At 37.2% G+C, this 25,852-nt stretch overlaps 1 protein-coding gene across 2 annotated transcripts in view; it reads right to left on the bottom strand.

Moving 5' to 3' along the window:
• Positions 1-25,852, bottom strand: part of SPEF2 (sperm flagellar 2) — a 194,774-nt gene that overhangs the window by 99,728 nt on the left and 69,194 nt on the right. The window contains exons 11-19 of one of the 2 annotated variants that reach the window (XM_055367707.2): positions 20,256-20,475; positions 18,795-18,949; positions 17,154-17,229; positions 15,724-15,785; positions 13,725-13,828; positions 10,769-11,025; positions 6,850-6,958; positions 5,702-5,859; positions 1,213-1,386 (exon numbers count right to left, since the gene is read on the bottom strand). In XM_055367707.2, coding sequence (XP_055223682.2) covers positions 1,213-1,386; positions 5,702-5,859; positions 6,850-6,958; positions 10,769-11,025; positions 13,725-13,828; positions 15,724-15,785; positions 17,154-17,229; positions 18,795-18,949; positions 20,256-20,475 — 1,315 coding nt within the window. The remainder of the gene's footprint in view (positions 1-1,212; positions 1,387-5,701; positions 5,860-6,849; positions 6,959-10,768; positions 11,026-13,724; positions 13,829-15,723; positions 15,786-17,153; positions 17,230-18,794; positions 18,950-20,255; positions 20,476-25,852) is intronic. The other variant, XM_055367708.2, reaches the window with a different exon arrangement.

The following is a 25,852-nucleotide window of genomic DNA, read 5'->3' as shown; positions in this document are numbered from 1 at the left end:
TGCCCACCTCAGCCTCCCAAAGTGCTGGGATTACAGGGATGAGCCACCATGCTCGGCCTGTCTTCCCCAGTTCTAAAAAGCATTTTAAATATTTCCATTTTCCTCCAGACCTCTGAATTGTTTTTTGATTTCCTAATGAGACAGCAGGGAAACGGTGTATGTTTAATTCATGTCTTTGTGTTTTATTGTTGACATGATAAAAACATTTTTTAGGATGTGTGTATTTTGCCTGTAGTTAATTTCTAATTTCCTGGAGCAGAATGGTCTTTAATATATCATAATATATCTTACTAAAGTCTTCAAATGTCTTTGTTTAATATGAATAAGTTTAATTTTAAAAATTCAGACCTATCTCAAATCTCTGTGAGGCAGAAAGACTATAGAGTTTAGAAATGTGGTCACGACACAGTATCAGAGATACTTAGGTAGACATGGTGTAACTGCACAGTCAGCCATTTATAAAGCTGAAACTAGAAACCAGAGCCTCATTTGTTTTATATACACACACAAATGGATACCGACACTCTACCAATATCATGCATTACAACAATTAAGCACTTCACTTTTGTCATTATATTCATTGTCTGCCACTTAATGCTAGACTTATGGTCCATAGCGGTTAAGGATCTAGAACAAACTTAAACTAAAAGTGTTCTCTATCTAGGCTCTTTATCTCTGTGTCCATAAATATATGTTTACTGAGATGGCAGGAGCTTGTTTCTATACTTTTATAATCACATAGTCCTGAAGATTTACAATTACATATAAATTCTAGTTCTAATGGTTGCTGTTAATTTGTTCCCTTATTCTGGTGGAAAACCAGCTATACTCATTCTTATTTTATTAAGATGTTCTTACTCATTACATAAATGTAACTCTATAGTTCAGCACACAGACGTGTATCCTCTTGATCTGCCTGAAGTTACCTGTTACTCTGTGCCTTTTCCTCTTCTCGTCTGTGGTCTTACTCTAATCAGTAGACCTAGGTGTGATGACTCCATGTCTCCTCCTACATGGCAAAGAAGTTGGGCTTTGTAACAACTACGCTTTTAGTTACTCCGAGGGCTTTTCCACTTCCATCTGAGTGTAAAGCTTTGTTTCATATGATTGAAGTTGCCCGAAGTCTGAATGTAGATAGACTATAATTTATAATTCTTTACTGAGTAAAAATAAGAAACTGAAAACAGGATTATAAATCATTCTGTCAATCACCTGATTGAGGTTTTCCTTTTGCAGTAGGAGTTTTTGAAGGCACATGGCTTTGATGAATTTCCTTCTCTTTTTCTGGTTCAGGAGGAGGAGCGGGAGGAGGTGTAGGAAGTGGAAGCTCAGCCAGGGAAGCTGCTGCTTTTTTCTCAGCTTCCTTTTCTTCTAATTTCTTCTCAACTTCAAAAGGATGATAAGAATTGACCTTCATTAGAGACTCCAGACATCTACTATTTCACTTGAACTAAGAGAAATCTAAATTAATATAAAACAATCTTACGTATTTAAAGCTAATTCATGCTTTAGGGCTTTCCCTTAAATCATCTAGTCCTTAAAGCTAAGATGTCAAGTCTTCTCTCCCTCGTCAGAAATATGGTTGCCCTTGCCTTTTGACGGCAGTGGTGGTAATGTTGATGGGTAGTGGTGGTGATGATGGTGGTAGTGGTGATGGTTGTGGTGGTATTAATAACAGTGGTGTTGACTGTGGTGGAGGTGGTGATGGTGGTGGTGGTGCAGGTAGAAGTGGTGATGGCTGTGGTGGGGACGGTGGTAGTGATGGTGGTCGTGGTGATGGGGATGGTGGAGGTGGTGGTGGTGATGATAGTGATGATGGTGGCAGACGTAGGGGTAGTGATGGTGGTAATGGTGCTGGTGGTAGTGGTGGTGGAGGAAGAGCTGGTGATGGTGGTGGAGGTGGTGATGGCTGTGGTGGGGATGGTGGTAGTGGAGATACAGGTGATGATGGTGGTGATGGTGGTGGAGGTAGAGGTGGTGATGGTGCTGGTGGTAGTGGTGGTGGAGGTAGAGCTGGTGATGGTGGTGGAGGTGGTGATGGCTATGGTGGGGATGGTGGTAGTGGAGATAGAGGTGATGATGGTGGTGATGGTGGTGGAGGTAGAGGTGGTGATGGTGATGGAGGTAGAGGCGGTGATGGTGCTGGTGGTAGTGGTGGTGATGGTGGAGGTGGTGATGGCTGTGGTGGGGATGGTGGTAGTGATGGTGGTGTTGGTAGTGGTAGTGGAGATAGAGGTGATGATGGTGGTGATGGTGATGGAGGTAGAGGTGGTGACAGTGATGGAGGTAGAGGTGGTGATGGTGCTGGTGGTAGTGGTGGTGATGGTGGTGGAGGTGGTGATGGCTGTGGTGGGGATGGTGGTAGTGATGGTGGTGTTGCTAGTGGTAGTGGAGATAGAGGTGATGATGGTGGTGATGGTGATGGAGGTAGAGGTGGTGATGGTGATGGAGGTAGAGGCGGTGATGGTGCTGGTGGTAGTGGTGGTGATGGTAGTGGAGGTGGTGATGGCTGTGGTGGGGATGGTGGTAGTGATGGTGGTGTTGGTAGTGGTAGTGGAGATAGAGGTGATGATGGTGGTGATGGTGATGGAGGTAGAGGTGGTGACAGTGATGGAGGTAGAGGTGGTGATGGTGCTGGTGGTAGTGGTGGTGATGGTGGTGGAGGTGGTGATGGCTGTGGTGGGGATGGTGGTAGTGATGGTGGTGTTGGTAGTGGTAGTGGAGATAGAGGTGATGATGGTGGAGATGGTGGTGTTGGTAGTGGTAGTGGAGATAGAGGTGATGATGGTGGTGATGGTGATGGAGGTAGAGGTGGTGATGGTGCTGGTGGTAGTGGTGGTGGAGGTGCTGGTAGAGGTGATGGTGGTGGAGGTAGAGGTGGTGATGACTGTGGTGGGGATGGTGGTAGTGATGGTGGTGGTGATAGTGATGGTGATGGTGTTGGTGTGGTAGTGGTGATAGTAGGAGTGGTGATGGTGGTGGTTGGCATGGGGGTGATGAGGAATATATGTGTATTTGTGTGTACGGAGCAGGTATAAAGGGTTAGCAAGTGGTGTCAAATGTAAAAGTGATAATATAGAAGTAGCTAATAAAGATGAGGAGAAAAATAAAAGATTGTTTGAAAATGTCCAGTGGGAAAGCAAAGTGAACAAGTGTAAAAAGACGGTAAAGGGAAATGTAATACAAGAGGTGGGGTGAGGAGGAAATGGAAGGGGAAAGAAATGTGTATCACTAACTTTAAAAAGTGAATACAAAGCACTTAGAATACTGCACAGTACATACATCTTCAATTAAGCCTTAGCAATTCATTCATTCCTGCAACAACCATTTATTGAACCTGAATTATGCCTTGAAGAAAAGGAAGGATGACAAGAATAAAGTAAAACTACTACTATTTCTAATGATAATAATTATAATAATATTGCAAACAATAGTTCTGATTGCTGGAGATACAACAGTAAAACAAAACAGAAAAATCAATGGCCTTATGAAGCTTACGTTCTAGTGGTAGGAAACAAACCATAAATATGATGAATAAGTTAATTTATACAAGAGTTAAGATGGTGATAAGTGCTATGGAAAAAAAATAGAACAGAGTAAGGGAGATCAAAGTGTTGTGGGCAGCTTCTTAAGTTTTAGATAGACTGCCAGGGTAAGTATGCCCAACCATAAGGTGACATCTGAGCAAAGACATGAAGCAAGCCAGGGAGTGAGCCTCGTGTATTTCTGGTGAAAGAGTGTTCCAGTCAGGGGAGATGGTTAGCCCAGATGCCTGGAGGGATGGAACATGGCTGACTGGAGTCTTTCTAGGCTCCCATCATTGTGATGACCCTTTGCCTTGCATGATGCAGTTTCACCTTTCTTGGCACACCCCCCATGACTGCCCAGTCTTTCCATCCCTTCACACTGCGGAGGCCCACAGCTCTACTCAATGTACCACTGGCGATGATTGCCTATGTTCTTGCATGACTATTTCTCTTTACATGTGCTTACTCCACCCTTAGATTACTCTCTTCAATTCAGCAAGCTAGGAGGCTTCATTCTATTAGATGTTCTTTTGAAGTGGAAATTAGGGGTTTTAGTTCTGACTTAAGTTATTCATAATTATTGCTTTAAACATCCAAGAATTAAGACAAGTAGAAAAGGGAATTGCCTGTTAAGTCTCTTTAAGTCCTATCTCCTTCCCCACCATCAAGTATATATATGCTGCCAGACTCTTCTGTGCATATGTATTTAATACATAATTATGTACACTTTCCTTAAAAGAGACTATTTCATATGTAACCTGCTTTTCCCTACTTAACAGTATATTGTGGTCAGAATATAGAAGTACCACATTCTTTTAGTTTTTTAACTTAGTCGGAAAGTTTAATACAGAGCACTGGGCTAGGTGAATGTTTATTGTTTTAATTATTAAACATTTGTTAATTACCTGTTTGAAATATAAATCTTAAGTGATAACTGAGTCTATTAATGTAGTCAGTGAATATTAGAATGCAAACTCTTTAGGAAAATGTTGAAGTTGAGTCTAATAGTTGGCAAAAACAAACTGATTCTAACCCATAGCTTCAAGCCTTTATGAGTTAGAATTGGTTTGTTTTTGCTTCCCAACCAAGACTCTGTAAGATTGCTATTCTGTCAAATGACATGTTAAGCCTCTTAAAATACTATATGATTATTTTTTGTTTGAAAGGTTCATGCTGGTAGTTTTTGGAGTAGGCATTTAGATGTAGGAGTTTGTCTTTCTAAGTATGAGCTCCTGGATTTCCATGGTGATTGTGGTTTATGTCTATGGGCTATTTTAATGTTAGTTAACTGGCACATTATGGGAGTTAGGTCACAAATTTAGCGACAGGAGACAGTATGCTATCAAGGCAACTTTAGAATCCTTTTGACACTATTAACTTTGACCATTTTTTATTATACCAAGAAACAGCAGTTGCCAATATAATTTGGGGTAATTGATAAACAAAAAGGAAAGATTTATTTTTCAAATCTTGTCTCTAAGGTAAAATCCCAATGGAAATATGATATTGGACTGAAGTTAAAATCTCTTTCAATAAAAAGCTTCAATAATAGTACAAAAAGTTAGTGGGCAATTATCATTGGTTGAATGAAATAGGAAGGAGATCTGTGCAGTTTTATGTGGGTAAGATAAAACATGAAAGCAAGTTAATATATAATTAATAATCAATTTAATAATAATAAATAAACTTATAACAAAATAGGTGGATGTGAGAAAAAATTGCCTGGTGTGTCCATCCTAAAAGAATTCACACGGTTTCTTTATAATGCTAAAGCTAACAAAGTAAAACCTTTACCTTTATCTACAATATCTCTAATTTTCATTATTTTTTACTTAAAAATATCTAATTAACAAATAAGGATTGCAAATATCCAGAGAATAAAATGTGAATTAACATTTAAATTTAACTCTGCTGGGTTTTTTGTTGTTGTTTTTATGTGAAAACAGTGCTTTCAGAGAGATGGTTTCTTTTTTATTAAAATAAGAGAGAGAAAAATCTTTTATTCAGAAACATATACAACAGAAAGCTAAAGCCAGAGGCAGAATATACTTGTAGATAGTATAAATCCAAAGATAAGAAAGAACTTTTCAATCACATCTTCATTTCCTACCAAACTCATTAAAAACCACACATTTTAGTTGCCTAAACTCAAAACTATAAACAAATGTAAATACCTTTATTCTTTTTTTTTGCTATTTCAGTCGTAAGAATTTCTTTTACTTTTTCACATAAAGATTCCTTATCTATTTCAGCATTGATTTTTATCAAAATATTTTCTGGCTCTGAAAACCATTGCTCCAATAAAGGCCAGTTGTCCAAGAAGCCTATAATTCTGCAAAATCAAAATATGATATGAATATCTCATACTGATCAAAAGATTAGAATGACATTAAGCATAAATTATCCGACATGCGTAATGAAAAGACATGCTGCCAATATAATTGCATCTGAAAAAGAAACAATGTTATTTATTTTAGATTAAAGAAGAAATTACTTCATGTCATCAAGACATATTTTTTGAGATGTATGAGAGTAAAAGAGGAAAATGTCGTTGATTCAGGAAAACTTTTAGTATGAGTACAGGTCTCTAAGTGAAAAACTGAGAAAACATCATCTGTGCTCATAGTAGAATAACTCTGAACTCTCTTCGGATGGTAGCTACAGCCTGATGCACCTAGGCCATCTATTTTTTTCTCAGAGATAGAAATTGAAGAGATCTTTGAGTAAGTATAGATGGTTTAGACTTATATACTTTACTCAAAAGTGTTATTGGAATAATTCTTGAAACTGTTTTTTTCTTCCTGGAGAGTAGACAGCCTTAATGTAGCTCAAATTACTCTTCCCTGGTTCATTTCATATTGTTAAACTTTTCAGGGTTTCATAAAATTGTATAATTTTGTCTAAATTTCCCTTTGCAATGGCAAATTGCACACAACCAGAAGAATAATTTTATTTTAGCAAAATAGAAGTAGTTTACACTCCGATGCCTAACTTTTTGAAGTTCCACCATCGTCACCAGCATTTCCTTAATGAGTGCTGAATCAGGATTCCATATAATTAACTTATAAGTTCATGTAGCCATAAAGGGAAGTATTGCCTGATTTAATTCTTCTTTTTTTCAGACTATAATGACTTGCCCTCTAAATATGAAAGCTAGCACATAAATATTTCACTTATTGTCAAAACTACTTAGTTTTCTTTTACCTGTAAAAGATTGAATGCTAAGAAATAGATATTCTTCTAGATCTGATGATTCCAAAGTTGTTGTCAATCTATTTAAAAAGCATGAAACAAGAAGCAGAGCATTTAGTTAAAAACTAACCTATGTTGTATCTGGTCTCTTAAATTTTGGTCTCCATCCTTATCTTGGTTTTCAGCAGCCACACGTTGACTGATATCTTCGTGAGCAGTTTTATAGGACAATTCTTCAGCTATGGTATAAAATTTATTTAATTAGATAATTTTCAAAACCAAAGTTGCTGCTTACTGCTAAAATATACTGATGAAAGATGCCAAACAGATACGGTCCTGTATTTGGTCCAGTGTTACTTAAAAATATTTTAAAAGATGTTGAAAGAGTATAGTTTTGAGATAAGAATTCGATTGTTTTCTTGGAAATTGGGGAAAATAAGTAAAACATTAAAGAGAAGCTGTAGTTTCAGTGTAGAGGATCTCAGGATTGTCTATGATAGATGAGAATGAAAAATGATGGGTCATCATGAATAACTAACTCGAAAAGAATAGGAAAAATTAACACAGTGATGTAAAAATTAAGATGAAAGAACAAGGTGGCTGGAACGTCAAATATGCATACAAATTATTTCTTGAAATTATATGCAATACAATAAAATTATTGTTTCTTTCTAGAATTTATGATCTCCCTGTAGAATACACATAAAGGAATAGACCCGAAGAGACCAAAACCAAACAAACAAAAAAACCAATCTCAACAGCTCTGATTGAGTCCTATTCTGGATTAATGGTACAAAGTCCAGAATACTTACCAATTTAGAATAAATAAAAAATCATAAAGAGGAAAGAAAGCCTTGAACCAGATTAAAAGAAATTAGAATTACTCAATGCAAGAGAACATTGAATAGCGAATTAATAGAGTTCGAGCAAATGAAGAACCCTCACAGGATATAGTAATCAGTTGTTCTTCATCTCCATTCATAACAGAACAAGGTGAAATGAATTTAGAATACAGAATGATGCTTTAAAATGATTCATAAAACCCAAGGATCACATTGGAATAGGTAACTGAAGAAAACTGTGGGAGTGCTCTTATTGGGAGATGCCCACGCACCATCTCATGGTCGCTACTTCGCCGCTGTCAGGACTTCAGTGCATGGATCAGCATTCCTCTCTCTCTCCAACCTCCCAACCCCCGAGCCCCAGGCAGTGCTCCTTCTGCTTCCCTTCACTCGTGGTACTCTGTACCATGGCCAATGAATTTTGTGATCACCCTGAATGGCTCCATCTTTGCAATCCTAAAGACCTATACTCCTACCACAAACTTTCCAGCACTCCTGTATAGTTGATGAATCTCTTTACTAGCATCCAGCCCCTAAATTCCTACCTCCTTTTTTCCAAATTTATCTGCATTATCCTGACTTCACTTTATGCTTTCTAGCAAACCTAAACTGCATGAATGAACACTTCAAGTTCTCCCTGCCTCTTAACAACTCCAATTTCTGTGTCCTTTAGCTGTACAGCCTTAAATGATATCATTTTTTTAAGACTTATGCTGGTAGGCATCTTTGAATAAAAATACACAACCTTTATTCTTACTAATTCCCTAACTAAAAAAATCAGTTGAGCTCTTTCATATATATATATGTGGACCCTTTTCTAAAATAAATAAAGAGATAAATAAAAAAAAAAAGTAACAAATATCCTGTGACCATGGCTTTTTTTTTTTCTTTCAGAGATAAACTTCTTGGGAGTTATCTCCACTCACTCTCTATCTCTGTCCCTCCCACTCACACCTCAATACACTGCAATCCTTCCTTCTTTCTCCCACCCTCCATGAAATGGCTCGCATACCAGTCACCAAAAATGCCAAAGGACACATTTCAGTCCTTATTTTGGCTTCTCTGTAGTACTTATAGGTAAAATTTAGTGTACAATTCTTAAAAGCTGTTACATATATTATGTCATTTTATACTCAACAAAAACTTGTAATTGGGATTGAGATTCTATAATTGGCTCCAAATTGCGCAGTTCATAAATGGTAGCGAAGGGATTTGATTCCAGGCAACGTGAGTCCAGGTTCTGGACTTCTTTTTAATTTTTACAGTCTTTGTTGCATTATACTTGCCAAAAACCGCATACACTAATATACATCTGCTTGAATTAATGAACCGAAGACAGTCAGCACCCAGCAACCAGATATACAAACATTATCAGTCCCAGAAGCCCCTTTCTGTTCTTCTTCAGTCACCATTAGCCACAAAGGGTCAGTATTTGATGCCTGAACTCAAAACCTGTCTGTACCTCTCACCAGATGTGAACATTACTGTTCTGTCTCAGGCTGACCAATGGCTAAACAGTGGAGGCAGCCACCTCTTCTTCCATTCCAATGCAGCCTTTTACTCTCACAATGGCCATTCCACCTTCTTACATCCCCCAGTCTCCTGTCCATTGGCTTTGAGTCTGGATCATTTACCTCAGCCCAGCCCTGGCAGGACTTTGTAGCACAGGTGGCTTTGGATGTAGTTGTTTCTCTGTGAAGATGTTCTTCAGGTTTCTCCATAGACCCCAAGCACTGCAGAACCGCATGCTGCACCCAACCCTAGTGGCTAGGCTCCCACTCAGCCCAGGATCCTGCTGGTCTGGAAGGGGGACTGGATGACACATTTGCCTTGAAGATTTGTCCTCCCTTGGCTTATGAGACACTACTCTCCCAGGCTTTCTTCTTCTCCATTAGCTGCTGCTTCTAAACACTTATTCCTTTGCTCTCCCCACTAAATTATGGTTATTATCTACAGAGCAATGCAATTTTTTTTGGAGACAACGTCTCACTCTGTTACCCAGGTTGAAGTGCTGTGGTGTGATCATGACTCATTGCAGCCTTGAATTCCTGGGCTCAAGTGATCCTCCCACCTCAGCCTCCCATGTAGCTAGGATCACAGACATGTGCCACAATGTTGGGCTAATATTTTTATTTTTTGTAGAGACAGGGCCTTGCCATGTTGCCTAGGCTGATCTCAGACTCCTGGGCTCAAGTATTTCAAATCATCTTTTTTACAGTGTGGAAATTGTCTCAGCTGAACCAAATTTATTTTCATTTCTAAGAACACGAATCATTTGCATTACTATCAATTTCCTACTATTTATAGAGTTATAGAAGAGTTGAGTCAAAACCAGGGAGAGGCACAGACCCCTATAGAATCAGGTACCCCCAAGGGTCCAAGAGGCAATATTCAGCCTTCTAGTAAAATGATGTGAAGGCAATCATTTGTTGATTTCAAAGTCTTCCATCATTTTTCCCTGATGTATTTACCACATGCTTATCATCATGTGCCAGATTCTGTCCTAAGCATGTAGCTCTGATCTCATTTAATATCCATAACAATACAATGAGCCATTTTCTCATATAGGTTGTGACACCGAGGCTTAGAACAATAAGGTAACTTTCTCAAGGTCCAATACCTTATATGTAAGAAAGCCAAGGCTCAAGAATTAGTGCTTTTACCCATAAGTATTTAATTTGTGGAATAAAGGATATTTTTCAAGGTTGAAAAACAGTTAAACTATGATTTTTTGCAGGAAGATTCAACCCCATCATGTGAAGTTTTCAGCCAACTGATACTGCTCTTTAGAGTTAATACTCAGTCCAAGAAAAGGATGTTATCAGATCCTTTCTTACAGCCCAGATATGGTTTATGACCCTGAAGAGGGTGACCCACCAAAACATGCTAGACAGTCACAAAGCACTCCTCCATAAGTGCACGTCTCAAAAAAACACGCCAATGCCAGGGGAACTCCCAAGTTGATGGAAAGGTTCAGTGAGATGCTTGCAGTTGGACTGGAATTCACTAGTTCCCGGCTTTGCCCACAGTGCTGAATGCTAACAGTCAAAGCAAGAGGCAACTGTGCTCAGCTAGATAATTATTTGATAGGCTGAAGTGGATTATTTTGTACTCACTTATAATTGTAAATGGGAGTATTCACTGATTCAAAGAACAAATAAAGAGTTTTCGTTGTAAAAAGAGTGTCAAAAAAGGTGTCCAGCTTACCTATAATATCATTCATGCGACTCATTGAGGAAGTATCTGAAACATCTAATAATATGACAAAATCAAATGCAGGAGAGGGAAGAGGTATTTCTTTGGAAGTCGCAGGATCAATAGCCAATGTGGATTTTTGTGCTTTTTTTCTTTCCACTTCTGTGAGGTTTCTATTGCAGCCTGTAAGAGCTTCTTCCAGAAGCTGTGCTTGGTTTAAAGTCATTGGAAAACCATCTAGGATACAGTCTTGATTCACAGGTATCTCGCTAAATTGAAACAGGACAACTCATGAATATTTTGTTAGACACAAGTACTTTGGAAATACTATGATGAATCTTTCCTTTTTCTTTCAATTCCACAATAACTTCCTACTGCATGAATTTCATTACTTCATAGCTAAAAGATTAGGTTTACCGATGTGCCACAATCACTCCCTTGCTTAAAATACTTCTGTGGATACTGTGCTGCCCTCCAAATCTATTCCAGAGGCTTTAACACATTAAAATTAACTGGCCACACCTGTATTAGTCCCTTTCCATGCTGCTGATAAAGACATACCCAAGATTGGGCAATTTACAAAGAAAGAGATTTAATTGGTCTTACAGTTTCACATGGCGGGGGAAGCCTCACAATCACAGCAGGAGGCAAGGAGGAGAAAGTCACATGGATGGCAGCAGGCAAATCGAGAGCTTGTGCAGAGAAACTCCCGTTTTTAAAACCATCACATCTTGTGAGACCATTCACTATCATGAAAACAGCATGGGAAAGCACCGCCCCCATGATTCAATCATCTCCCACCAGGTCCCTCCCACAACACGTGGGAATTATGGGAGCTACAATTCAAGATGAGATTTGGATGGGGACACAGTCAAACCATATCAACACTTTATTTCTCTATAACTTGTTATCTCTTACAATTTTGAACCATTTACTTCAAACAAACTCATCTCCTCAATGTTATATGAGTATGAACTGCATTTTCTATATTGTGTTCACAGACTGTTCCTCCTTTGCACCTCAGTTTCCTAATTTATACAATGGGGTAACATAACATACCTCGTAAGGTAGTTGTGAGGATGAACTGAAATGATGCATTTTAAAAACTCAGCACAGAGCTTAGCACATACTGGATACTTGTACTGCCAACCTGGAGAGCTCTTCCTATCCCACCCAAGCCTGTGTAGAGTCACAGTATCCTGATCTGAATTTCTCTGACTTCCACTTTGCCATGCAAGTGGTTATATTTCTCTGCTTAACACAAATTCAAGTGAGTCTTTTTAAATCTGTTAGATTATAGGATGCTGAAGTGCAATTGGGTTTTTGCACTCAGCACAGTGTCCTCTTTAGAGAGTGGGTGTTGAATAATTATTGTTTTAATTTGCAGCTGGAAAACAAGGTGAGAAAGGCGTAAACTTTGACTTTGTTCTTCTAAGCCCTTAAATTATGCAAAATTGTGTTTTTGGCCTTTGGATTAAAAGGTATAATTTCATTTATTTCTGTCAGAACTCATATTAAACAATGGAATCCCCTTTCCAAAGGTTTCTGAGTCTACTTTGGGGCCTGCATGTGATCCTTCCAATAGTGTAACAAGGAAGGAGGGGGAAAACAGAAGTTAAAGGAAATTTCATTATTGTTCAAAGTCATGAAACTAAAAATCACCCAAATCCAATGATCTTTCCACAGTATCAAGCTGTCTTCAGGTCACTGTCTATATTTCTCTCATTAGGTTATTAAGAGCAGGAAAAGACTTCATTTTGGTTTTATAACTCGTCCAGAGCTCGGTGAAGCATTCTGCCTAGAATACATTTGTTGATTCATGGGCCTAAGATGGGAAAGAGAATTTCCTTGAGTTCCTTCGTCCACCCACAGTCACAGGAGCCACTTCAGAGGAAGGGGGAGGTGAGGGCTACCCTTGTTCAGCTGTAGTTTGAGGACATGAGATGATGGGGAGTCAGGAGACCTGGACTTTGGCTGGGGCTATACCACTAGCCAGACATGTAACTGGAGCACCTCACTGAACTGTCATGTGCCTCCCTTTCCTTATAGAAAAACGATAGATTTAGACTGGATCAAAGATTTCACACTGATGACTGTCATCTGGAGGAGCCTCAGGGGCAATGAGGATGGTACTGGTGGAAGGAGGGTAATGGAGTTCTGACGATTGGGTGTGGAGGTTTCAGTTCCACTGAAACTAAAGTGAAGAACTGCTTTATATCTGATGCTTTTCATATACATTTTTATTTGGAGCAGAAGCAAAGAATCCCATGGCTGAAACATGCTTTATCGCCACTTCTGGGAAATGTTACAACTATTAGAGTGAGGCCCCTCCTAGCTCTGGGCAGCCCTGTGATCTGATTTCTAGACATATCATCATTGAGAAGCAACTTAAATTTTTAATGTCATCTTTTAAGAAAACACTAAGGGGAAGTCCATTCCAGATGCAGAGTGGAACTCTCAGCCCTCCTTCCTCATCTCTCTTGGTCTCACTGTTTCCACATCCCACATCTCACTACTCAGTTCTGCTTCCTCACCTACTCTAAGTTGTCTGCAGCTCTTTCTCAGGGGGCTTTTTGACAGTTTTCTCCCCTGCTGGCCTTCTCTCTTTATTACATTTGTCAGCCAAGTCTCTATGGCTTCTTTTTTCCGTGTGGTCTGTGACCACACAATTGAGTCTTTCCCTTGGCTTTTCCAATTACCCAATTTCTCATTGAATTCCCCACAGGTAATAGAACCTGACTTTATTCACATCTGGGTAAAAGAAGTCAAGCTTGGTATGGGAGAAGAAGTGGAATATAGGCACGTAAGTCACAAAATAAATCTACCTTTTCATTGCTGTATATTTTCATATACAGATGAGTGAAATGTATGAGATATTAAAACAAAAAAATCCATATTATTCTTTATACATCTTTGTGTGATAAAGAATACACTAAATAGATGAGAGGAAGAAAAATGCAATACATACTTAATAGCATTTACCATGATGTCAACAAGCAGCACATCAGGAATGCTCTTTCCTTTCTTCAGCAACTGTTCTGATTTTGCACCAAGCTGAGCACGTGTAGTGAGCTGGGAAAATAAACAAGAAATGACAGAAGATGGCTAATTTAAAAGTCAAATTCCAAACGTTTGGAGGAAAAGTTAATTAAATGACCAGGCTCTCTGATGATGACACTGATCATGTGGCACAGTTCGGGAGTCAGGGAAGCATTTCAGGAAAATGTGTGCACAGAATTTGAGGCTCTTCCTTCGAGCCTCCCTCCCTTCCAAGATCGTACTCTTCAGTTGCAGCAGCTCTTGCATCCCCAAACTTAATTCTCTAATACCTTAAATCAGAAAGATTGAGCTCTCTGCTTGGGCTCTAGCCACTCATGCCATGCAGACAGGAGCATGCCCTCTAGGGAAAACCCATATAAACATGGCCCTTGACCAGTGAAGTTCTCATCTTTCCATGGTCAAATTCCACAGATTTTCTGCCTGTTGTTTGCTGCTTCCTTGTTTGATGTCTTCTTTTAGCCCTCAAATAATTATCTTTTATATTTTGCCTAGTGTTTATACTTGTTATTTGTAGGTTAGTCCAATACAAGCTACTCAATATCACTGAAACAGGAACTTCCCTAGAGTCTATTCTTAGCTCAGCCACCAGAGTGAGAATTTTATGTCAAATGGTATGGCTCTATTCCAAACCCTGCTAAAATTCTCCCTTTTACTCCAAATGTCCTAATAATTGCCTGAGGCCCTGACTGACCTGATTCTTTTCCTTTCTCAACCATGTCTCTAACCTCATCCCTTACTAAATACTCTCTGGCCCCGCTGGCCAGGCACCTTCCTGCCTCACTATTCTCATGGCCTGGAACACTTCCCCAGATCCAGTGGGCTGGTTCTCTCACCTCTTTCAATCTGCTTAAGGCTCCCTTTCCCAAGGAGGCCTGCCCAATGTCATAAGGTGACCAACTGTGCCTCTTTTGCTGCCCTTGGCCTGTGTTCCTGCTCCCCTTCCTCCACTCCATGTTTCCTTTTCTCATGACACTCATCATCATCTTCAATATCATATTTATCTCTATGTTCATAGTTTATTATGTCTCTCTCCATTAGAATGTAAACACCATAAGGGCAGAAAATCCTGTCTTTTGTATTCACTGATATATCCAAGTTATTAAAACAGTGTACAAAACAATGTATGCTCTTGGAATTGAATTGAATATGGAATTTGTGAGATTTTAAAATCAATAAATGTAAATACAAAAACATACTTTCTGCTAATTCATATTTCAAATTCACAGAGTAAAAATTGTTAAGTCCCCTTTTCCTGTTTTTTCTGAACCCATTTCCCTTCCCATTGCTCATCTTGTTTACAGTTTGGTGTATATCCTTCCAAAACTTTTTCTATCTTTAAGCAGTTTTGAAACCTAAAATATTATAAAACTGTTTTTCATGATGAGATGCATAATAAAAAAATCAAATATAATACAAAAAATAAAATTCCACTTGATTTAGTCTGGTCATTTTATTTGATGACCAATTAGTTTCCATTAGGAGAAATAGTGAGTGAACTGTTGTAAACAGTTTTTCAGGAATTAATAAACAAATTCTGAAGAGTCACCAACAAGAGTAAGGATAAATTCTGGAAAAAATATTTAAAGGTAAAGAGGGTATGAGCGAAATAAAAGTCATAAATTAAATGGTAAAGATGAAATGAATTTGGTCTCAGTCTACAAGTTTTAAAAGCACAAGTTTATCGCCCTGGCAAAAGTGAAGAATAATTTCCACTGCTTTCAATATAAATATTGAGAATACAAAGAATGCTAAGTAAAGTCGGGTGAGCTAATATTATACCATCAAATTAACTTTGAAACCAAAGAAGAGCACATTGCAATTTCATTGCATTTGAAGACACTCCAAAACACCATTAATCATGACAGGTTTTAATATGCTAGTAGCTAAAATTAGATCATAATACTTACTTTTAAGAAACTATCACTTGATTTGACCTCTTCAGCTTTTGGTGTTTTATCACCATTAGCACCTAGCAATAGGAAAAGTGGTAAGAACAAATTTCTGGTATTTACACCTAACAACCAAAGCAGTATTTGACCATCTATGGTTTTGGACATAAGGGTTATCAGATCCAGCTATGCCTGAGATGCTCAGAGGAAGGAAGTAATAGAATCACCACAGCATAGCTTTTACCTTCACTCACACCATTAAGATCCTGGTCACTATGTGTCTTGGTGTTTCCCCTCCCTCCCTACCTCCCTCCCTTCCCCGCTCCCTTCCTGCATGATCTGAGCTCATAAAAATATCATTAGGAATACTTTAACATAGTCGGGGTTCGCTTTTCAGAAGACGGTCAAGTTTTTCAAAAAAATGTTAAAATGATTTTTTTTACACTTTTATTTTCCTGGATTACCAAGTTACAGATAAACATCTTAAAAGCAGATGACTCTAGAAGTCAGAGGTGTTTTAAGTTAAATTCTATGAAAAAAAAAAAACCAGAAGTTTTAAGAGTTTGTTTATAATTACTTAGACTAATGTATAATAGAATATGTAATAAAACACTTATAATAGTTTTAAAAATCAACTAAAATTATCTCTTAAGAAACAGATAACAGGAATAAGGGACAGATAGTGTCCTCTTAAGAAAGGCAAGTCCAACCTCTCTGGAGTGTTGTATGCTCATAGTAAACGTGGACATTGTTCAATGGTAATGGCAATAATAATGATAGCACAGGAGGAGCTCGGCTTCATGCTAGAATACGAGGAAGCTATTTAATAAGACAAAGACTTCACTAGCACATACAGGAAAAAATATTTAATACTTAAAATTGTTTTCCTTCAATGGTTCTACAAAGGATCTGAAGGACTGCAGCCCAGATCCCAAGGGAGATAACTTTTTGTTATGTTTGGGAAACTTAGTTGTACTGGTAGTGCCCAAGGCTGAGAATAAACTTAGGAACCACTGTGCATACAGGTTAAAAAGACCAGCCCCTACAGCCTTCTGCAATACAATAAACAAAGCAGGAGCACGTAGAAAGCCCCAATTGTACTCATACACCCAGTCTTACACACAGGTGAGAACAAGAAAAGACTGTCTGTCTCCTTGCACAGACAGGAAGAATGAGGATGATTTATCCTGGATTATTTCATAATGGCAGCAAAACTAATCAACTATTCGAAGGAGGCTGAAAAGATTGCCTTGTAATTTTCACCTTATCCCCAGCTGTAGGCAAGAGTGATCTTGCTCCCTCTGTCAAATGGCCATATGTAGACAACTATGTAAAACTCCCCTTGGTTCCCATTTATTTCCCTGAAAGCATGTTTGTGCTCACATATATGTGCTCTCATTGTTTCTCTCTCTAATGTAAATAATAGATGATTTGTTTTGAGATCTTACTAAGTATTGTTTCACCTTCTGTTTCTGGTAATACTTCATCTGAAACTGGACCAGCTGAAAATACATGTTGTGGATCCTTTGGAGAGAAAACACACACAGGGAAGGATTTTACCATTGCTATATTTTAATAATCCTCCTAATTTTATATCTATAAGTAAAGGTTTGAGAACAAATACAATACTTTTTGTCTATAACATTAATGATTTTAAAGGAGATTAAAGTTTCAGTCCTAAATTCTTATTTCCAGAAACAAACAATATTGAATGATAATTGCACTTATAGAAATACAGAGCAATCTGTGATGTAATCTGTCTTTTGAATGGTCTTCAATTACTATGTAAAATATGCCAACTACTATTTTGAAAAGATAGTGGAAACTGAGGAAAGGGTAAAGTTTATGGAAAACCATCTTGAACAATCCTAGAGATGTCAGTCACAGCCATAAGGTAATTTTTTTAAATGTACATTATCTATTACTTTATTGATTAAAATATAAAGATATTACAACATGAAAGAAGAGATAGCCCACCATAAAGAAAACTTCTCCCAGTTATTTTCAGAATTAATTGTTAAATGATATTTATTTTTGCAGGCTATGCAAATGATCTGGATCAGATTATCAGCTAATTTATTCAATTGCAGAGGCAGCATAAGGTAGAGAGAGGAAAGAGTAGTGGACTTACAATCTGGAAACTTAATCATAGAGAAGCTATTGACAAGCCTTCTGACTACAAGCAAACCAATTCACGCTTAGGGTCTTTACTGTGTGCTCTGCAGAATGAAGGAGCTGGACTACATCAAGGATTCTGAAGGTGGGGCTACATTTTCCTATTCACCCCTCCACCCCAGGAATCTTCATGCAATAATGAAATGAGATGCAATATTGATGGGAATATGATACAGGTAAACCTTTCAGAGAGCCATCCCCCAATTGAGATCTACTCATATAGATCAGGTGTCAGCATACTACAGCTCATAGACCACAAAGGCCTGCCGACAGTTTTCATACAGTTTCTGAACACAACTTAAGCAGCCGACCACTGTGAGACTGGAGACAAAGACAGGAGTCCTCCTCTACCTCTGTACCTGCTGGGATTCAACACCTGCCTCAGCCACTGCCCAGGGCCAGCATTGGTCCCTGACTATACACTGGGGACTTTGATGTTAGCAACTGCCAGAAGCTGAGTGGGAGGATCTCGGTCCAGGAGTTGGTGGCTTCTTGAGTTCCCCTAAAGCAATCATATGCCACCCTCCCAACCTCCACAATTCAATCACTTCACCCACCCCCACTTACCAGCTAGTGGCTCTTTCCTTGGGAGAATGGCTCCAGCTGATGGCTACTAGACCCAAAGGGGGCCCATCACACAAGACAGTCCACCCAGACAAACTGGTGGGAAGCAGGAGTTTTCTCTATTGTTATACAAGTACCCACATAATATCCTCGATTTTACCTCTTGGCCTAAAATTTGTCCTAAATATTTAACTTAAATATTTATTCTCTAGACTTTTGCAGAACCTAAACTTTTACTCTCTGGGTCTGTACAGAAGAAACTTCTGGTCTAGAGAAGACCTTTTAAATTCCATCCAGCTCCAAATCTCTAATGTACTAGGCGCAGAAGAGAAAACTAGAATCACACTTGCCTGGCTTTCTTTAATCTCCTCTTGCAGAACTGGTAGAGCATCTTCTTCATCTTTTTTCTGAATTGGTAGAACCTCACTGACTTTTTCGTTGTCATGAAATGCTTGGATAGCTTCTTGGACAAGAGTGTCAATAGAAAGTATCTGTATAGGAAAGTCTAAAGTACAAAAGATAATTTTATAAATAGCTTTTCCTTTGGGAAATGGAAATTGTTGTCTTTATGTGCTGGTTTTGCCCTACAACACTGTCTTTCAGGCCCACTAGAACAGTCTTTTGGATCAAGTTTCTTTTTTGTTTTGTTTGGTTTGTTTTGTTTGAGATGGAGTCTCGCTCTGTCGCCTAGGCTGGAGTGCAGTGGCATGATCTCAGCTCACTGCAACCTCCGTCTCCTGGGTTCAAGCAATTCTACTGCCTCAGCCTCCTGAGTAGCTGGGATTACAGGTGCATGCCACCACACCCAGCTAATGTTTGTATTTTTAGTAGAGATGGGGTTTCACCATGTTGGACAGGCTGATCTCAAACTCTTGACCTCAGGTGATCCATCCGTCTCGGCCTTCCAAAGTGCAGGGATTACAAGCATGAGCTACCGCACCCAGCCGGATCTTCTTTTTAAAAAACGTGATAAGGCCGGGCGCGGTGGCTCATGCTTGCAATCCCAGCATTTTTGGGGGCTGAAGTGGGTGGATCACGAGATCAGGAGATTGAGACCATCCTGGCCAACATGGTGAAACCCTGTCTCTACTAAAAATACAAAAATTAGCTGGGTGTAGTGGTGCGCACCTGTAGTCCCAGCTACTCAGGAGGCTGAGTCAGGAGAATCGCTTGAACCCGGGAGGCGGAGGTTGCAGTGAGCCGAGATTGTGCCACTGCACTTCAGCCTGGGCCGACAGAGCGAGACTCTGTCTCGAAAAAATAAATAAATAAATAAAAATAAAACAAAGATAAAAATTGTGATAAAATTCATAAAATATAAAGTTAAGCACTTCCACCATTTAAAGGATACATTTCAGTAGCACACATTCACAATGTGTGCAACCATCACCATTATTTTGTTCCTGAAATTTTTAATCACCCTAAAAGGAAATCCTAAATCAACTGCTGTCACTCCTCATTCCCCTACCCCTGACTCTGGCATCCAATAATTCCACTTCTTTCTCTATGGATTTGCCTATTTTGGATATTTCATACAAATGGGCTCATACATTATGTGACCTTTTGTGTCTGGCTTTTTTCACTTAGCATAATGTTGTCAAGGATCATCCATGTTGTAGCATGTATCAATATTTCACTCATTTTTATGGCTGAATAATCGTAGCCTGGAAAATTCCAAAACTTTTGATGATAAGAGATTTCCCAACATATCAGCAGTGCTTCTTGTATGTTTTTTATACACATAGACATTTGCAGCTACAGTCAGTGTAAATAGGATCTAATGGCAGGGAGAGTAGGAGAAGAAATTCTACCTTTTTGTAGAGACCTTAAAATGGTAGTTTTTCCACTTAATGTTTTCCCCAATAAGCATCCTTTAACAGCAAATGAAGGTAATTCAGGTGTTGTTGATTCCGCTTGAGGAGGAAGAGATTTTTCAACTAGCCTGTGAAGAATATGGCCCAGTATGCAATTGGTGGAGGGTGGTAAATTGTCAACCATTTCTTCTGGTAAGGCCCACTCTCCAACCATGTTCTGTAAAAATAACAATCAAATAAACAGAAATATTCTGAAAAGTGGAATTTAGGCATATGAAATCCTTAAATGTTAAAAGTAAATCCAAATTATAGCCAACAAAAGCCAATCAATACTTTAATTATATTATAAAAATGAGTAATAACATTAATAATAGTTTCATATTACAGGGCAGAAAAATACTTTCTACATAAAAGCAAAGAAAAAAACTAAAAAATCTTAGCTTATGAAAGTGAGCATATAAATTGAGGCATTTTGTAATCTAGGTTGAACATTAAGACATTTAAATTGATGTTATCACCAGTAAGCAGATAAAAGACAGTAATCATTTCTCTGCTATCTTATGCAAGTATTAAATTTATTTTGTAATATTTTAAAGTAATAAAAGAGAATTTTCATGCTCAATATCTCTAAGTCTACCGTGTTTAACTCCCGCTTTATTCAGGCTTCTTGATGAAATGATCAAATGATTAGATGGAGGGAAAAAACACTATATGGATCACATTCTCTGACTTCCATGTAATATAATTGGAAGTTGATTTTAGAAATATAGAAAAAATAAGTATTTAAAAGGAAAAGCATTATTTAAAAATAATTCTTGTATGAAAGAGTAAATTGAGATTATAAAGTCTAAAAGGAACATTAAAACAACAGATTTATTAAAAATATGGGGTCAGATCAAACTGTACACATAGGAAAATGCCCCTTAGCCTAAAATGCCTTGATTGAGGTGCAGTGTTCAATAAATCAGTAGAGTGACCAGAGTAAATAATAATCTACTGAATATTTCAAAATAGCTAGTAGAGAACAATTCAAATGTTCCTAGCATAAAGATAAATGTTTAATATCACAGATATCCCAATTACCCTGATTTGACTATTACATATTTTATAAATGTATCAATACATGTTTTTATTATGTATCAATAAAAAATAAAATAAAAAAGAAGGAAAATAAACAAAGTAGCCATTAAAATAGGGAATAAAAGTAATTTTAAAGTAATCAAACTAGGAAGAAGAAACTTGTAAAAATAAAAACGGAAATTAATAAATTGCAGAGTAAAACTATCCAGATACTCTTTATTGATAAAATTCTAAAACCTATCCTTATTAATAATGGATAATGAAATTTCTACTACTTTGACACAAAAGAGAAGAATAGTAAGTATCAATATTGTAACATAATAGGAAAAAAGGTAACAGCAGACACATGTACCCTCTGTTGTTCATCATAGTACTATTCACAATAACAAAAACATGGAATCAACCCAAGTGCCCATGAAGGGTGGAATGGATAAAGAAAATGTGGTATATGTACACCATGGAATAGTGCATAGCCATAAAAAATAATGATATTTTGTCCTTAGCAGCAATATGGGTGCAGCTGGAGGCCATTATCTTAAGCAAACTAATGCAGAAGCAGAAAATCAATACTGCATTCTCACTTATAAGTGGGAGCTAAACATTGAGTACACATGGACATAACGATGAGAACAGTGAACACTGGGGACTGCTAGAGGGAGGAGATGGGGAGAGTGCAAGGGCTAAAAAGCTACCTATTGGGAACTATGCTCACTAGCTGGGGACAGGTTCAGTCATACCCCAAACATAGCATCATGCAATATACTTCCATAACATTTGTGCAATACACCTCTGTAACTATCTGTAACAAATGTTACAGAAGTATATTGCATGGTATAATTTTAATAAAAGCAGGAAGCGGGAAGAAAAAGAAAATGTTAGGTACAACTATAGTATAATAAATTTGGATTTATAACTGTATGGTAATAAATGATATTCTAAGATAGTGCAAATGAATAAAATGAAATAAAATCTTTGAAAAGATAAAAGCCATGAAAGAAATGAAAAAGATGCCATAGAACTATACTTATTAAAATTGAAGACACTAATGGTTTACAGAAAAATTTTCTTTCCTTAACTGAACAGAAATGTAAATGTTTAAAAGTCTTCTAGAGTACAGAAGAAGACAGAAAGCTTTCCTGTTTATTTGGCAAGACTAATATAACCCTTATACAGAAAATATATCAAAGATAATTGACAAAAACAACATCCCAAAAGAAAACTACAAGCCAATCTCACTTGGAAATATTTGGCACAAATCATGTATACAATACTAAAGTCAACATAATATTAACAGACAATGAAGATACTAATTGACATTGACTGCATACTATGTAGCATATACTGTTGTTTTCATGCGTTATCTCAAACGATTCTCACACAACTCTTACACAAGTATTATTATTATCTTCCTGATTTATAGAAGAAAAATCTGAGTATTGCAACGACTAAGTTATTTTCCCATGGTCATAATAAAGAGTAATGGCAAAATCTAGATTGGAACCCGGGCAGTCAGATCCCAGAACATGTACTCATATCCAGTATATGATGTTGACTTTATCCCACCATGACTGAATAAGAATTATTTCATGAATCCAAGGAAGGCTAAATACTAGAAAGCCTATGTACTATATGCATTAATAGGTTAAAATAAAAAAAAAGCATATGATCATTTTGACAGTGAAACAGCTGATAAAACTCAAAATTTATTTCTGATTTGAAAAATACAAGAAAAATAAACAAAATAAAACAATATCTTAGTAAATTATGAATTGAAGATAACTTTCCTAACACTCTCTGGATCAATGGTAAATCAAAATAAACTACACATTTTTCCATTAAAGGCAAGAACAAGAAAAAGTTGCTCATCATGAGTACTATTAGTCACATTATTTGGGAAGTTCTAGTCCGTGCAACAAAATAAGAAAAAGAAAGAAGCAGCACTGTCTCTAGAAGTAATAGTGGCTGCTGAAGAGCAGAGTTCCTGGTGCAGAGGGGGCAGCTATAACCTGAACTGCTGCTAGTACTCTGGGGTGGTGGTGGCAGTGACAATTTTCTTGTCAGACTTTGCTATGATGGTTCCGGTGATTTTCTCTGGAAGTTTAACCTTGAGCCTACTTCTTGAGCTCACCTACGGATTCTTTGAACCATCCACCATATTTTGAGTATTTTCTTTTCCTGCTTATTCAACAAGAGTCCATTTTTTTGCCTGCAAATTTTTTGCTTGCAAATTTTTTTGCTTGCAAAAATTTTTTGCTTGCAATTTTTTTTTTGCTTGCAATTTTTTTTTGCTTGCAAAAGCTGACAAAATCAACGGAATTAACAAAAAATGTATAGAGTCTGTATATAGAAAGCTTCAAAATTCGACTATTAAGAAAAATGACTTGAATAGAGGGTGAGATAAAAAGGTTCAAAATTATAAACCATTTAATTCTCCTCCAAATTAATCTAACTTAATGTTTAATGACAACAAAAGTGCTAGTGTCATTTCCCCCTAGTTATCGCTCAAAGGTTGATATGACAAATGATTTGAAAGTTAAAGTGGACCTGGTGCGGTGGCTCATGCCTGTAATCCAAGCACTTTGGGAGACCGAGGTGGGCAGATCACGAGGTCAGGAGTTCGAAACCAGCCTGATCAACATGGTGAAACCCTGTTTCTACTAAAAATCCAAAAATTTGTGCCACTGCACTCCAGCCTGGGTGACAGAGCTAGACTCCATCTCAAAAAAAATGTTAAAGTGCAGGAAGAAATATAATGGGCAAAAAAAAAAAAATCCATTAAAAATACTTTAAAAGGGAAGTAATGGGAGTGTTGCCTTGTAAGTTACGAAAGCACTTTTTAAAAATATGGTAATGAAAAGAATGAGTTGCAGGGACAGAATATTCACTGTGCAAAAATATAGATTCCAGAAACAGATCTAATTATATGTAAAAGTTTCGTATGTAATAAGGTTTATACTTCACATTAGCAGCGAAAGATTATTTTACAACTGGTGTTTGAATAACTAGTTATATATTTGGAAAAAATAATGTTAGATATCCTTATACTTTCATAAAAATAAATTGACACCAGAAGAATGAATGACATAAACAAGAAATCTAACAGCATCAAAATTTGGGTGAACACTTATGTGCTCCACGTTTGTTTTTCCAAGCATAACACCAAAGCTGAAAACCACAAAGGAAAAAGTTGGTAGTTTGATTATACTCTATAAAAATAAAATCTTCTGCACATCCTCAAGCACACACACACAAACACACATAACTCACTCACACACTTCAAAAACAAAAAACAAAAGCAAAATATCTGCAATATATATATGTGTATATACATATATATTTGATGAAAGGTTAAGGATTTTAGTGCATAAAATATGTAATCAGAAAAAGAAAAATAACAGAAAAATGGTGGAAAGGCTATAAATGGGCAATTTTGACAGTAGAATAAAATGGTCAATGAGTTTATAAAGAAATGTTCAAGTTCATAGTAATAAAAGATATCCAGATAAAGCAATGATGTACCATATTTTGCCTAAAACCAAAAGATTGAGTCATATTTCTCATTCACCACTATTGAGAAGGTAAATTAGTATATTGATTTATTGTGTTTTCTAAAGTGTCCAAAATTGCTGTAATAGTTCTGTCATAACAATAAAAGTAATTAAGACATACAAGTCAGATAAGAATTAAGATTTTTTATTTACATACACCTATAGGTAAAATGGTATTTTTCTGTAGTCACTTGAGGATCTTTAAAAATTATCTTCAGTGCACATAAAATATATTTAGTAACATGATTATGTAATAATTTCATTACCTAGATATTATTCCATTTGCACTCTATCAAAGACAAAGAATAGAAATACATGTAATTTATATTTTAAGATTGTTTGGAATTCGTACATATAACCTATTTATTAAACTATTCAAACTTCAAAAACCCCAAAATATTGTTTCAGCAGTGCAGAGATGTCAAATCATAGTGGAATACTGAAAATTAGAAATTCCAAGATACATTAGTATTTTTTTAATCACATAAGTCTCCTCAAAATTGTATCTCAGATGATCAATTCTATTAGCACTTGTATTATGTCACTGCCCCTACTCATCTTAATGTAAGTCTTTTCAGTCCAAAGATCAGGGATAGAGAAACATAAGCAATGCCCATTTGGGGAGATAAAGGAACTCCCTCATCAAAATAGGTGCTTGTGAAATCCAAAGAGGGAACCAAAACAAAAGACAGGGTACATTGTATTTCATTATATTTCTTTAAGAAACACCAGCCAACTTCTGCTAGTCTGGATTGCCTTAAGTCAGTTAGATTTTTTTTTTTTTTTGAGGAAGGTATGTGTCTTTGTCTTGTGTATAATTTAGCTTGTTTCCTAACCATTTTCTGGAGGGGAACTCTTTCCTAGTTTAAAAATTATTGGCCAAATTTGACCACTAATTTGAACGACATTTTTTTCATTTTAGTCAAATAGATGATGTGTGGTTTATAAATATTACTACACTATCAT

Source organism: Gorilla gorilla, chromosome 19 (assembly GCF_029281585.2).
Source record: "Gorilla gorilla gorilla isolate KB3781 chromosome 19, NHGRI_mGorGor1-v2.1_pri, whole genome shotgun sequence".
In the NCBI taxonomy this organism is placed as follows: Eukaryota; Metazoa; Chordata; class Mammalia; order Primates; family Hominidae; genus Gorilla; species Gorilla gorilla.
The sequence above is the reverse complement of the archived record's forward strand: the minus strand, read 5'-3'. Positions and strand labels throughout refer to the sequence as shown.